General features: G+C 48.5%; 3 protein-coding genes across 3 annotated transcripts; 1 reads left to right on the forward strand and 2 right to left on the reverse strand.

Annotated features, from left to right (window-relative positions):
- Window positions 1–5388: 5388 nt before the first annotated feature.
- LOC124659731 (protein STRICTOSIDINE SYNTHASE-LIKE 10-like) lies at window positions 5389–6524 on the forward strand. Its single transcript, XM_047197552.1, has 2 exons — window positions 5389–5942; window positions 6044–6524. Exons 1-2 carry the CDS (start codon window positions 5389–5391, stop codon window positions 6522–6524), a joined length of 1035 nt encoding a protein of 344 aa, XP_047053508.1.
- Window positions 6525–8138: 1614 nt separating this feature from the next.
- On the reverse strand, window positions 8139–9366 carry LOC124662040 (50S ribosomal protein L28, chloroplastic-like). Its single transcript, XM_047199925.1, has 2 exons — window positions 9150–9366; window positions 8139–8558 (listed from the first exon to the last, which is right to left on the reverse strand). The coding sequence occupies exons 1-2, from the start codon at window positions 9328–9330 to the stop codon at window positions 8326–8328; spliced, it is 414 nt and encodes a 137-aa protein (XP_047055881.1). The 5' UTR covers window positions 9331–9366; the 3' UTR covers window positions 8139–8325.
- Window positions 9367–12407: 3041 nt separating this feature from the next.
- LOC124662376 (protein JINGUBANG-like) lies at window positions 12408–13526 on the reverse strand. The gene has a single exon (XM_047200222.1). The coding sequence runs from the start codon at window positions 13524–13526 to the stop codon at window positions 12408–12410; it is 1119 nt and encodes a 372-aa protein (XP_047056178.1).
- Between the last annotated feature and the right edge of the window lie 582 nt (window positions 13527–14108).

Consider the following 14108-nt stretch of genomic DNA (forward strand, 5'->3'; position numbering starts at 1 on the left):
AATCATGTAAGGCATCTCATGAGATCATTGTATTGAAGTACATGGGAGAGAGATATGAACCACATAGCTACCGGTAGATCCCTCAGCCTCGGGGGAGAACTACTCCCTCCTCATCATAGGAGACAGCGATGGCGATGAAGATGGAGGTGATGTCGATGGAGATGACTCCGGGGGCAATTCCCCGTCCCGGCAGGGTGCCGGAACAGAGATTCTATCCCCCGAATTGGAGTTTCGCGATGGCGGCGGCGTCCCTGGAGTCTTTCTGGAGTTTCGTCAATCGGTGTCGAAGTTTTAGGTCACGAGGAGTCTTATAGGCGAAGAGGCGGAGTCGGAGGGGCCACGGGGGACCCACACACTAGGGGGCGCCCCCCCTTGGCCGCGCCGCCTTGTGGGGTGGGGCCCCCTTGGCTCCCCTCTGGTCCGTCTTCGGTGCTCTGGAAGCTTCGTGGAAAAATAAGACTCTAGGCGTTGATTTCGTCCAATTCCGAGAATATTTACTTTGTAGGATTTCTGAAACCAAAAACAACAGAAAACAGGAACTGGCACTTCGGCATCTTGTTAATAGGTTAGTTTCGGAAAATGCATAAAAATATTGTAAAGTGTGAGCAAAACATGTAGGTATTGTCATAAAACAAGCATGGAACATCAGAAATTATAGATACGTTGGAGACGTATCAATATCCCCAAGCTTAGTTCCTACTCGCCCTCGAGTAGGTAAACGATAAAAAGAATAATTTCTGTAGTGACATGCTACTTACATAACCTTGATCATACTATTGCAAAGCATATGAGATGAATGAAGTGACTCAAGGCAATGATCTATAGTTGCTAGCAAATAGATAACATATAGAAAAACTTTTCATGAATAGTACTTTCAAGACAAGCATCAAAAGTCTTGCATAAGAGTTAACTCATAAAGTAATAAATTCAAAGTAAAGGTATCGAAGCAACACAAAGGAAGATTTAAGTTTTGTGTCCCCATTTGCTTGCATTTATGCAGAACATATATCTTTAATTTTTATATAGCTGAGTGATTACCTGCTAGGCCAAAAAAAAATTAGTTTGTTAATGGACTTTTCTCTTCCTTTGTGTTGTGTTAGGTCATAGGAACATGTAGTACCAATAATTACCGTATCTTACCTCAATATTCCCTCCGGTAGAAGAAACCCTAATCTGGGAGCCCCGCATATCTACCCCTTTCACCGGCCTCCAATGGTAGTTGACCCATGGACTTTTCTCTTCCTTTGTGTTGTGTTAGGTCATTGGAACATGTAGTACCAATAATTACCCTATATTACCTCAATATTCCCTCCGGTATATGAAACCCTAGTCTAGGAGCCCCACAGATCTACCCCTTTCACCGGCCTGCAATGACAGTTGACCCGTCCGCCAACGCGCTAAACGGAAAACATGTAGCACATAAAATGACGCATCGTAGACCTAAAAACATTTTTCCCGGGATTTATTGAGCGAAGGAAAGCGTGGCCCTAGTTCAAATCCGGTCAGTTTCCAGCGGATTCGGCAGGACACCGCAGGAAGCGGGGGGGATTCCCAGATGGCTAGCACGCGCATATGGCATGCGATAGGTGCTGCTTAGGAGGTATCCTACCACTGCGCGAAGACTTCGCGCAATTCCCAACTGCACACCAGGTAGCTGCTTCACAAAAAAAGGCCGTTCCGGCACCCCGAAAATGGAAACACCGTCGCCCGTGGGTCGGATTGGAAATCCGTGACCGGGACCTTGCTTCCCATCCTAAGGCCCACGCACGTGACAAATATGGCCTCGTTCCGACAAACTATGTGGTGTCACGGGCCATTTCCTACTTATTTCTCCCAAAATCCATAGAACTCCGGACGTGATAGCCCTATTCGTGAAGGGTTTTTGAAGATAATTGCCGTATCCCAATTCCGTCTTTAGCAGTGGTTACTAGGACACATAAAATGACGCCACGCGGCTCCCCGTGACTTTTAGACTTTGTTTACTTTGCCAACTGTGCAAAACGGTGCCGCTGGGACATGTGGTATGGCCGTGCGAGGACATGCGGGTGCACCCGTACGCCAACGCGCTAAACGGAAAATATTTAGCACATAAAATAATGCGTCGTAGACCTAAAAACATTTTTCCCGGAATTTATTGAGCGAAGGAAAGTGTGTCCCTAGTTCAAATCCGGTCAGTTTCCAGCGGATTCGGCGGGACACCGCAGGAAGCGGGGGAGATTCCCAGATGGCTACCGCGCGCATAAGGCATGCGATAGGTGGTGCGTACAAGCTTCCTACCACTGCGCGGAGGTCTCGCGCAATTCCCAAATGCACACCATGTAGCTGCTTCACAAAAAAAGGTCGTTCCGGCACCCCGAAAATGGAAACACCGTCGCCCGTAGGTCGGATTGGAAATCCGCGACCGGGGCCTTGCTTACCATCCTAAGGCCCACGCACGTGCCAAATATGGCCTCGTTCCGACAAACTATGTGGTGCCACGGGCTATTTCCTACTCATTTCCCCTAAAAGCCATATAACTCCGGACGTGATAGCCCTATTCATGAAGGGTTTTTCAAGAAAATTGCCGTATCCCAATTCCGTCTTTTGCAGTGGTTACTAGGACACATAAAATGACGCCACGCGGCTCCGCGTGACTTTTAGACTTCGTTTACTTTGCCAACTGTGCAAAACGGGGCCTCTGGGACATGCGGTATGGGCGTGCGAGGACCCCGCAGATCTACCCCTATAGCTTCCTCCGTGCGAGGGTTTACCAATGGACTTTTTTACTTTTTTGGTTTTTTTAGGACATATGTACATGGAAACCATAGATTGGGCATAGTTACCATAAAATAGGCTCCGTTTGAGCTGTGGCGGGAGTTTCCACATACATATCGTGGATTTTACCAAGTGCTTAGCCCATGTATGCGGAAATCGTCAACGCCGGGTACATGCAATGTTAGAAACCTTACATCACACTTGTACACATATTTTAGGGGCATATGCAAGTTTTCCAGCGATTCCGACGCTCTGGTGATCTGTATCTTGGGAAACCCTAGGGCGGGGACCCCGCAGATCTACCCCTATAACTTTCTCCGTGCGAGGGTTTAACAATGGACATTTTTTCTTTTTTTGGTTTGTTTAGGACATATGTACATGGAAACCATAGGTTGGGCATACTTTACCATAAAATAGGCTCCGTTTGAGCTGTGGCGGGAGTTTCCACATACAGATCCTGGATTTTACCAAGTGATAGCCCATGTATGCGGAAATCGTCAACGCCGGGTACATGCAATGTTAGCCAAATCTTACATCACACTTGTACACATATGTTAGGGGCCTATGCAAGTTTTCCAGCGATTTCGACGCTCCGGTGATCTGTATCTTGGGAAACCCTACGGCGGGGACCTCGCAGATCTACCCCTATAGCTGTCTCCGTGCGAGGGTTTACCAATGGACTTTTTTACTTGTTTTGGTTTGTTTAGGACATATGTACATGGAAACCATAGGTTGGACATACTTTACCATAAAATAGGCTCCGTTCGAGCCGTGGCGGGAGTTTCCACATACAGATCCTGGATTTTACCAAGTGCTAGCCCATGTTTGCGGAAATCGTCAACGTCGGGTACATGCAAGGTTAGCCAAACCTTACATCACACTTGTACACATATGTTAGGGGTATATGCAAGTTTTCCAGCGATTCTGACGCTCCGGTGATCTGTATCTTGGGAAACCCTAGGGCGGGGACCCCGCAGATCTACCCCTATAGCTTTCTCCATGCGAGGGTTTACCAATGGACTTTTTTACTTGTTTTGGTTTGTTTAGGACATATGTATATGGAAATCATAGGTTGGTCATACTTTACCATATAATAGGCTCTGTTAGAGCCGTGGCAGGAGTTTCCGCATACAGATCCTGGATTTTACCAAGTGCTAGCCCATGTATGTGGAAATCGTCAACGCCGGGTACATGCAAGGTTAGCCAAATCTTACATCACACTTGTACACATATGTTAGGAACAGATGCAAGTTTTCCAGCGATTCCGACGCTCCGATGGTCTGTATCTTGGGAAACCCTAGGGCGGGGACCCCGCAGATCTACCCCTATAGGGAGGGACCTAATGGTCACAGCCCAGGTGTTCCGTGGAGCCCAAATCATGCTGTCACCATGTCCTGAAACGGGAAGAACCCAAATTTGAAGTGGATGTGGGATGGGGGAGAGAACTATTATTGGGTCCCCGTGAAGACCGGAGGGAAGAAGAAGAATGAATGTGCATCCTGCACGCCTGAAGGGGGTACCCTATCACATTTTGTCTCTGCTGCTCTGATGGAACTATACGCCCTATCACTGTAGCAGCACCTGGTGGAATCAAGAGTCTAGTACTCCTGTCCTGGGCTCGTAGACTCGTAGGCCCGTCTTGGAGGAACGGGTGGTTTGCCAAAATGTTCGCAAAATAGAAAGTTGGCCCGCAGAAGCGGGAAACCTAGGGCGGGAATGGCCTCGGTTAGGGTTAGGGTTGGAGTTAGGGTTAGCAATGGACTTTTTCCTTTGTTTTAGGACATATGTACATCGATAGCAGATGTTGGGCCTACTGGCTCCGGTTGACCCGTGTGCGAATAGCATCACTCGTGGGACCTACATATGTCATCTACCAATTCTTAAAAAATAGAACCATTTTACATAATTCAGACTAGTAAATAAATAATAGAAACATAATATAAAGTAATATGAAAGAGAAAAAATAAAGAAAAAAAATAAAATAAAAAACATATGCCGAGGGTTGCCGTCGGCATAGGAGGGGCATGCCCTATGCCGAGGGTGGCCCTCGGCGTCTTACCTCACGCCGTGAGCGCGCCGTCGCGTCGCGGCTAGAACAGGAGCTGTGCTGGTGCCTACGCCAAGGGCCAGGTAGACGCCGACGGCAGCCCTCGGCGTAGCAACCTCTACACCGACGGTCGGTGTTCCGAGCTGCCCCGGCGAGGCCGTACGCCGACGGTCCCAACATTTGACTGTCGGCGTACACTCTGGCCGTCGGCGTCTCCGGCCATTCCTGTAGTGTATGGGCCTGGATTTATTAATAGGTTGTACCATTGATTGCATTCACAACATATATTTTGTATACTACGTAGTTTGTTCAGGTCATATTTAGTAATATCACTATAGCATGTCCATACGATCGCAAATCAACGGCTCTGATCCACCGACCTTTCAATAAACTTTCTACCGCTGTGCGACTAACCGATTACAACTCTCCATCAAAACAAGAACAAAATCGATTACAGCTCTAATTATGAACACCGCCTACCGCCTATGGCGCCTTTATAATGGCAGCAACGACCTGCCCAGAAACCCACGAGCTTCAACATCGCAGCCAAAAACTTCCCGAGTTCGCAAAACACGGAAGCCGAAACCATGAGGCGCCGCGGCGGCTTCTCGAGCACCTGGCTCGTCCTTCTCGTCGGCTTCCTCGCCGTCTCCCTCGCTCCGTCGTGTGCAGCAGCAGAGATCAAGACCCGCCCCACGGAGTGGAGCTTCCGCCTCCTCCTACCCAGCGGCGTCACCGGCGCCGAGAGTCTGGCCTTCGACGCGCGTGGCAACGGCCCCTACGCCGGCGTCTCCGACGGCCGCGTCCTCAGGTGGGGCGGCAGCGCCGTCGGCTGGACCACCTTCGCGCACCACGCCAACTACCGGAAGCTGGCCATGTGCACCGTGCCCGTCGCGCCGTCGGAGCAGACGGAGAGCTTGTGCGGGCGCCCGCTCGGGCTCGCCTTCCACCGAAAGTCCGGCGACCTCTACATTGCCGACGCCTACAAGGGGCTCATGAGGGTCAGCGCCGACGGCGGCGAGGCCGAGGTGCTCGCGTCAGGAGCCGACGGCGTTCCGTTCAACTTCGTTAATGGCATCGACGTGGATCAGGCCACCGGTGACGTTTACTTCACCGATAGCAGCGTCACTTACCCGCGAAGGTAAGTATTCTGTCGAATACTAAGATTAATTTGACTACTCGATCGGCATAGCTGACGTACTCTAAATCACCATTATTGATGCAATGCTACTGAATTTACAGGTTCAATACTGAGATCATGATGAACGCGGACGCCACAGGGAGGCTGCTGAAGTACGATGCAAAGACGAAGCAGGTCACCGTTCTAAAGGACGGACTGCCATACCCTAACGGGGTGGCGGTGAGCTACGACGGGGCATACGTTGTCGTGGCGCACACCGTGCCGTGCCAGGCGCATAAGTACTACCTGCAAGGAGCAAAGGCTGGCCGCTATGAACTACTCGCCGATCTGCCGGGATACCCGGACAACGTGAGGCGTGACGGGAAGGGCGGCTACTGGGTGGCTCTGAACCAGGAGAAGGCGCGCCCGGACGCGACCACGGCTCCGGTGAAGCATCTGGTGGGAGTCCGCCTTGACGGCAATGGCGTGGAGGTGGAGGAGCTCACCGCGGCCAAGGGCGTCACGCTTAGCGAGGTGACCGAGAGGAACGGGACGCTCTGGTTGGGCTCCGTCGAGCTTGACTACATAGGAATAGCTTCATGATTTCCTTACATTGTTTTTTATTAGGAGAATCAGTAGTTCAGTACATACTCACTGAGAGTATAACAATGCAGTCAGGTTTAATTTGTTAGCACAAGTATAACTAGATCTTAATTGGTTGGTAGATGTAATTATCCGGGAACGTTTTTACTACTAATATTATCTTATCTATACTCAATCTTGTGTGGAAGTTCTCTCTTTACATGGAACCATGGCATGTAAATACTTTATGGCTGCGGGCGTGCGTGCACACCATAGATCGAAATCCTCAATCCAGTAGAATTGAAGTTGGATTGAAATCTTCCTCTGTTTATTGTTTCCCTTCTCTGAATATTATATGTGCATGTTCGTAACCAAAGTGTTCGTGTTCAAGAATCATGAGTAGCAGTGCTTGTGTTCTTATAGTGACGTGACGGTGTTAGTTTTGCTATATTTTGTTTCGATCCACTGGGTACCAGATGAGGACTACTTGCAGCACCTGTACAGATCTGTATCACGGTTGTTTGCCTCCATCAACGACGCCTCAATGTTCCTCGCACCCTGGTTGTCGTGCTTCGCTGTCGCGGTAGCCCCATCCAAGATCTTCTCTACCCCTTCTGTACAGATCACGCAGAGGATGTGAAGGAATTTCCTAGCCTGCTGTTTAGTGCTCAACTTTGATTTCACTGTTCGTGTTTACTGATTTGGCAATTTTTCTCTAGAGGCAAGGATAGGCTCCTAGATGAATCTTCTTCGACGACGATCACTGACTTAACTACATCTACTTGATCAAAGCTGAAGTTTACAACTTCTGATGATACAGGACTGAAATATACAAAAAAAAAAAGGTTCTGGCAGACTGCGTATTATTTCAATCCAGTTTGTAGGAAAATGATTATCAGCCTTGAATCCTCGAATAGAGTCCTTAATCAGCACTCCAACCAGTACCTAATATTTGCACCATGGAAGCTTGTTGCCTGCCTTTGCAGTTCATTAGGCTTCGTTGCAATTGTTTTGCTACTGTATGAGAGGCCCCAACCCAAACACCCAGTTAGATTCTTAGACTGCAGCACGTAAGATTAGAAAACGTGGCTTCTTGATCAGTTATGAAATTTGGTTATGTGTGTCGGCCTGCTTGACCATTATCGCGCCTATCTGACATGTATTTTTTGTTTTGCAACTTGCTGTAAAGTACAGAGTGTGCTATTTAGCTTCTTCATCAAAAGATTGATTGATTTTATGGGTCAACTTCTCAAGCCTGGACTTATTAATAGGTTGTACCATTGATTGAATTCATAAAAGATATTTTGCATAGTTTATTCAGGTCATATGTATGATCTCATTATAGCAAGTCTACATAAAACAGAGTTTTTATTGGGAATTTAGAGTTGTTGTCACAAGTTTCCAAATTATGTAGTAGTACTCTCTAACATTAATGTGGACACAAAACTGAATGAAACATTGCATTGGCACCTGCAGAAGTTCTGATGATACCATGGTTGCCAACGAGGGCACTTTTGTGGTCAGAGATGCTAAATTAACACATTACAATTAGTTTATTTATTTATTTTTCCTTTATTTTCTGTAGCTCTGTACAGTCTTTGGATATGACCTGATTAAATGGTAAATTCAAATAGCATTCTTATAAATTGGCCTTTCGTAATGGAGTGTTCTACTTTTTTGTACTCAAATCCAATCACAACTGGTAAACAGTGATCCCTCAAAGAAGAGAAGGCAACAACTCAGCAAACCTGAACTAAAAAAGCATGGTGTGAGAAGATGAAGAATATAACATAGCCGTTCGGAGATGAACCAACTAGCAGGCTCATTTCTTGTTGAGGTCGACGCCGGCCTTCTTGGCGACGGCGTCGAGGCCGTGCTTCTCGATGGTCTTGAGGGCCTTGGTGGAGAGGCGCAGCTTGACGTAGCGCTTGCCGGCCTCCCACCACAGCTTCTTGTACTGCAGGTTGACGAACTGCTGCTTCTTGGTCTTGTGGTTGGAGAAGGACACCTTGTTGGCCCGGTTCGTCCTCTTGTCCAGGAAGGGGCAGATCCGACCTGAACCCAGAGCCGTTGAATTCATGTGATATACTTTCTTTCTTGGGGAAGAAAATGCATGTAGGCAAGAAATTATAGACGGTAGTATATCAGATTGAAAGCAGTAGCAATTCTCAAAGAGAACCGGTTCTCTTGTTGTACCACTGGAAGAGTGCTACAACTGTTGCTATCATGTTCAGTAATAACAGGCTTGGACAGCTGATGAAATTGCTCTTTGGTTCATGGTAATCAGAATCTGTGGTGCAGTCAAAGAAGTGACAACACTGTTGACGATTGGACACGATGCACAGGCATAGTTAGTGAAGTCTTATCGTCCAATTTCAGAGTAGTAATGAACAATGCATGTTAATGTAGGAGTAAATGAAATGAATAAAGCTAACTACCATCTGCGTAGTACTAATGTACATTTACACCGCACGTAACAATTACAGTTGGTCTGAAGAAAATTAGACAGAGCAGCAGCACAAGCCTGTATGTATGTACAGTACACACAAGGAACAAGACTAGCAGAAGCAATATGGCAACGCAATGCAATGTAATCGAGGAGCAGCGCGAGGAAATAAAGAAATGAAGGGAGGGGGAGGGACGTACGGGCGACGATGGTGTGCTTGGTGGAGAGGGGGAGGGGGACAGCGGCGGAGGTGAGGCCGAGGCTGAGGCCGGTGAGCTGCGACGTGGCGAACCCGAGCGAGGTGGCGTAGGCGTTCGAGCGGGGGAGCGGGGCCCTGGCGGCGCCGGCAGGCATGGAGTAGGAGCACAGCATGGACGCCATGGATGGGTGGAATGGATTTCTGACTGAAACTGGCTCGTTCGGGTCGGGGGAAGGGAAGAAGAGGATAAGAAGACAGCACGGACGACGTAAAGCGAAGATGAGGATAACGAACGCCAGCAAGCCCATGACTGGCTCCGGCACAAGCCCAGCCCAGCACTTACGGCCCGGTCCGGCGCGAGATCTTCTGCCGCGACCTCGGCCCACCATCCTCGTCGTCAACGGCGTCGTCGCGATGCTCTTCCGCTCCAACATCCTGGTGCTCTGCTCGTCGGCGCCATCTCCTCCCCGCACTACCCGCCCAACAAGTGATGGTCTGGGACGACCACCACCTCCGCTGCACTACTCGCTCTCCTTCAAGTCCACCGTGATGGTCGCAGGACGGGAGGCTCACTGCGACGTCGTGTACCGAGGGGACGCTCGTGGGGATCTCCCGCAGGAAGTAAGTTGGTTGTCGAAATTTATAGCTCTTGGTTTACAAGGATTTGAATACCATCCAGATTGAAGCTTTGCAATGCACAGTGTTTCACCTTTTTTTGTGCTGTCAAGACCTGTTGCGTACTACAAGATAGCGGTCAAATTGAACAATGTGAAATAAACTGTCTGTTGGTTTATTTGAGTGATGCAGTAACTTTTGGGTTAAATGAAAACTAAAATCTTTCGACAAACTTAAGTGCTATCAATATTGCTGATACTGGGTTCTCCTTTTTTGCAATTTTATTATTTTATTCCTTTCGTTTTTTTAGAAAATATTTTTTATAGAATACTAAAGTATTCTATAAAAATTCTACATTTTGTTTGTCAATCAGAATCATTGCAAGATTGAAAATGCACTGATTGGTAATAAATTGTATTGATTTCTTTCACAAGGAAGCTCACCATTTTTTTTTATGCTGTCACACTTATAGCGCAGGATCCAAACTGAACCATGTGTCGTTATGCTTTCTACGCCCCTTTTGGTGTGGCACAGCGGAAGTTAGGACTCCGGTGAACTTTGCAGGATCCTATATTTGGGGTACTCAGTTTTGCTGTTTTCATCATCTTTACTACTCCCTCCGCCCCGAAAAGGATGTCGCGGATTTTTTGTCTAAATTAAGATGTGTCATCCTTTTCGCGACAGAGGGAGTATTAGTCATTGTTGCTTAAACTAGCAGTCGTTATTGGTGTTCTGTTTTATTTGTTTGTTAACATATCTAGTCTTTGTGTCCTATTTGAATAATCGAATATGGTACAAATAAAATTAGTTCTCTAAAGAATCTTGGTACATTTTCCTATACTCTAAAAAACCTGGACCTGATTGATCAACGAGACTTCAATACAAATTTCATCTTAAAGAAGGATATTGCTCTTGTGTTACTGTACTAGCGGATGAATGATTATGCTAAATCCTTATGGTATTTTCCAGTTTTAAGCAACATGGACCTGATTGATCAACACATTCGGAACTTCATCGTAAATTTCATCTTAAAGAAGTGAAGTACTCTTGCTATTGTACTAGTTCAAGAGTGATGATCTTGAATCCTTGTGGTGCTTTCCAGTTTTATCCCATGCTAACTCGACTACCATTTGTGAACTAAAAACCGATGTTGATCCTATAATCAAGCGCATAACATTTACCTGGCAGTATGATGTCAACCATATGCTCAGTAAAGTATATTCATCTCATATATCATTGTTTTTTTTAAAATGGTTGTGTATTACTCAATCAATATCTCATATATCATTGTTGGCACTTGGGATCAATTGTTAGCATTGATGTACGGTGATACCCTGAAAATTCTCATGGAAGGAAATGTTCAACACATCATCGAAAATGTAACATTGATGCTTCTGTTGTGCTAAATCATTGTCGGCACTCTGTAACATGATGCTTTCATACACCATTTGGTTTGTTTCACTTATAATCAAACATTGTGATTGGCAAATTCCCTTTTATTTGTAGTTGACCTTTTCTCATAATCATCCGTAGAAATCTTGGACAATGCAAACATTTTTTACTTTGGAGACTCTGTAGTCTGTTTCTCATATTTTCCCCTTTGAAATCTTGTACACAACAAACACTGCTGACGTTGAAGGGCTGCAGACCACTAGTGACCTAGAAATCCACGCAATTGGAGGAACTGTACCTGACTCTTCTACTTATATCTTTTACAAGGAAGCTCCCATAACTGAGTGCTCAAAATTTGAAGCTTGAGAGTTTAGAAGAATTTTAATAAAATCCAAATTTATCTTTGTAATGCATCAGTGTTTCACCAATTTTATGCATTCAGACTTATAGCCTTGAAGATAGTTGCTCTTTAACAGGATGTTTATGTATTTAGAAGGAGCCCTTTAATGTGTCAGAACAGAAGTTGTCTTTCTAGGATCATGTAATTTGGGTACTCGGTTTTGTTCAATACTACTCTTTTATCGAAGCGTTTTTTTTCTTTGTTTCCTGTCTTGACGGGACTCATGTGGAAATAACAAAAATAATTAGAACAATATAACACTAGTGTTCATGTATCATGATCATCCTTGTTACGCCGTTTGCATAGAGAATTTTGACTCAAACATATTTCCACAAGAAGACTCCCTAGGCTTGGAGTTTTTAGAGCAAGGACACTCCTCCATATTCTTCTTGTTACAATAGTTCCAAACATCTTTTGAAATCTCTGAAGAAAGTTACAGAAATCACAATTCAACACCCAATTTGCTGCATACAAGATTCAGCTTATTTTCAAATGAATTTCCCATGGGTCAGGTCCCAAAATTGGTCATCGATTTCATATGAACATATGCATCAATTCTGCAACTGGAATAAGCTGAATCTTTTCTCCAATTAATCAAGGCCATTAATCAAACACCTCTATTAACATTACATGGCCCAAACATAAAAAAAAAATCTATGTATAAATAACCGTATAAAAGGTGCTGTTGTTTACAGTTTACAGCCATGTACACCCAAACCTGTGACTAGCTCAATCCTGCCCTCAACACTAAAACTTGCTGCCAAACAATCAAAACAAAAAACAAAAAACCAATCTCAAGAGCCTTTCTCCTGTATAAAATATACACATTTCTAGCCAGACGAATCACTGGCTTCACCTCAAGAACACGCAGGGCTTGTGATCCTTGGTGTCCGTTTCTGGACGCCGCTGGTCACCGTTGGGCACCCACCAGACTCTGATGCTCTTGTCGAGCCCTCCGCTGTACACCATGCAGCCATTGCTCGCCCGGCACACGGAGGCCTGGACGCACTTGACGGGGCCCTCGTGGCCTCCGACGGCGCCGACCTTGGAGAGGCCGCCGTCGGGCTGCCGGCGCCACAGGCCGATGGTCTTGTCGGCGGAGCCGGTGCACACCAGGTCGCCGGCCACGCACAGGCACAGCACGGCCATGGCGTGTGCTTTGATGTCACATGCGAGGTTCCACCGCGCGCCGCCGTGCCGGTCCCAGCCGAGGACGTGCCCGTCCGAGCCGGCCGCGTACACGCGCCGCCCCGCCGAGGTGCCGTCGGCGCTCACCGCGACGGCGTTCCACGACACGCCGTCGCGCGCGACGAGGACGGCCAGGAGGGAGTGCGTCGAGCCGGCGACCTTGCCCTTCTCCCACGCCTTGACGCGGCCGTCGGCGGAGGCGGAGTAGACGACGCCGCAGTCGGCGGCGACGGCGTTGATGGCGTCGTCGTGGGCGCGCACGGACTCGAGGCACTTGAGGTCGGACATGCGCCACACCTTGAGCGTCCTGTCCCAGGAGCCGGAGTAGACGACGCCGTCCTGCACGGCGACGGCGAGGCAGGAGATGCTGTCGGCGTGCTCGATCCAGAGCCGCCGCCTGGCGCCGCGCCGGGTGGGCACGTAGCTGGCTTGCCGGAACACGCGGCCCAGGTAGTCCCGGGCGGTGGGCAGCGCGGCGACGAGCTTGAAGGCGTTCTCGGAGCGGCGCGAGACGCGCCAGACGCGCACGCGCCCGTCCTGGTGCGCCGAGAACACGCGCCCGCCCGCCGCCACCAGCGCCTTGACGGAGCCGGCGGCGGCGCCGGCGCCGCCGAAGCGCGCGAAGAGGCGCAGGTCCGGCTGCTGCCAGGCCACGATGTCGGCGCCCGTGGAGGCGCTGAGCAGGAACTCGCCGCAGAGGGAGAGGCAGGACACGGAGCCGCCGCCCCCGTGCGCGTCCCGGAACACCGCCAGCGGCTTGCACGGCGACGCGTCCGTCGGCATGGCCGGGGAGGAGGATGAGGCCGAGAATGAGGAGGAGGTGGAGGAGAAGGAGGAGGAGGAGAGGGAGAGGGAGTCGTGCCGCCGCGGGAGGAGGGGCACGGACATTGCGGCGCGTTCTTGATCCGGCGGCGTGATCGCCATGGCTGATTGGCCGGGTTTCTTGACGCACGCACGCGCGCGGAGAGATGGGGAGACGTTGGCTGGGGGAGGCTATGCTAAAATTGCAGTCTTGCAGAGGAGGCGACAGAGAGGCAGGCGGAGCGGAGGGAAGGTCGGTTTTAAGCCGGCGAGGCGACCACCGGCTGCCGCTTGCTTTCCCTTTTTCGCTACAGAAAAGGTGGTGGTTAAATAAGGCGGGGTTGGTCCGGGACGAAGCTGCGGCCCAACGGCTACTAGGCGCGGAGGTGGAGCACACTACTTTCTATGCAAAATTTCGGAAAACTACCACTTTTCGTTCCAATCACATAGAACTACCACATTTGATGAGGTTGTCTCAGATAGCACTGATCCTGAATTGAACACGAATTGATAGCCGTTTCGACAACGCTGGCCCACTGACAGACATGATGTGGCACCCTAGAG

Source organism: Lolium rigidum, chromosome 6, assembly GCF_022539505.1.
Source record: "Lolium rigidum isolate FL_2022 chromosome 6, APGP_CSIRO_Lrig_0.1, whole genome shotgun sequence".
NCBI lineage: Eukaryota > Viridiplantae > Streptophyta > Magnoliopsida > Poales > Poaceae > Lolium > Lolium rigidum.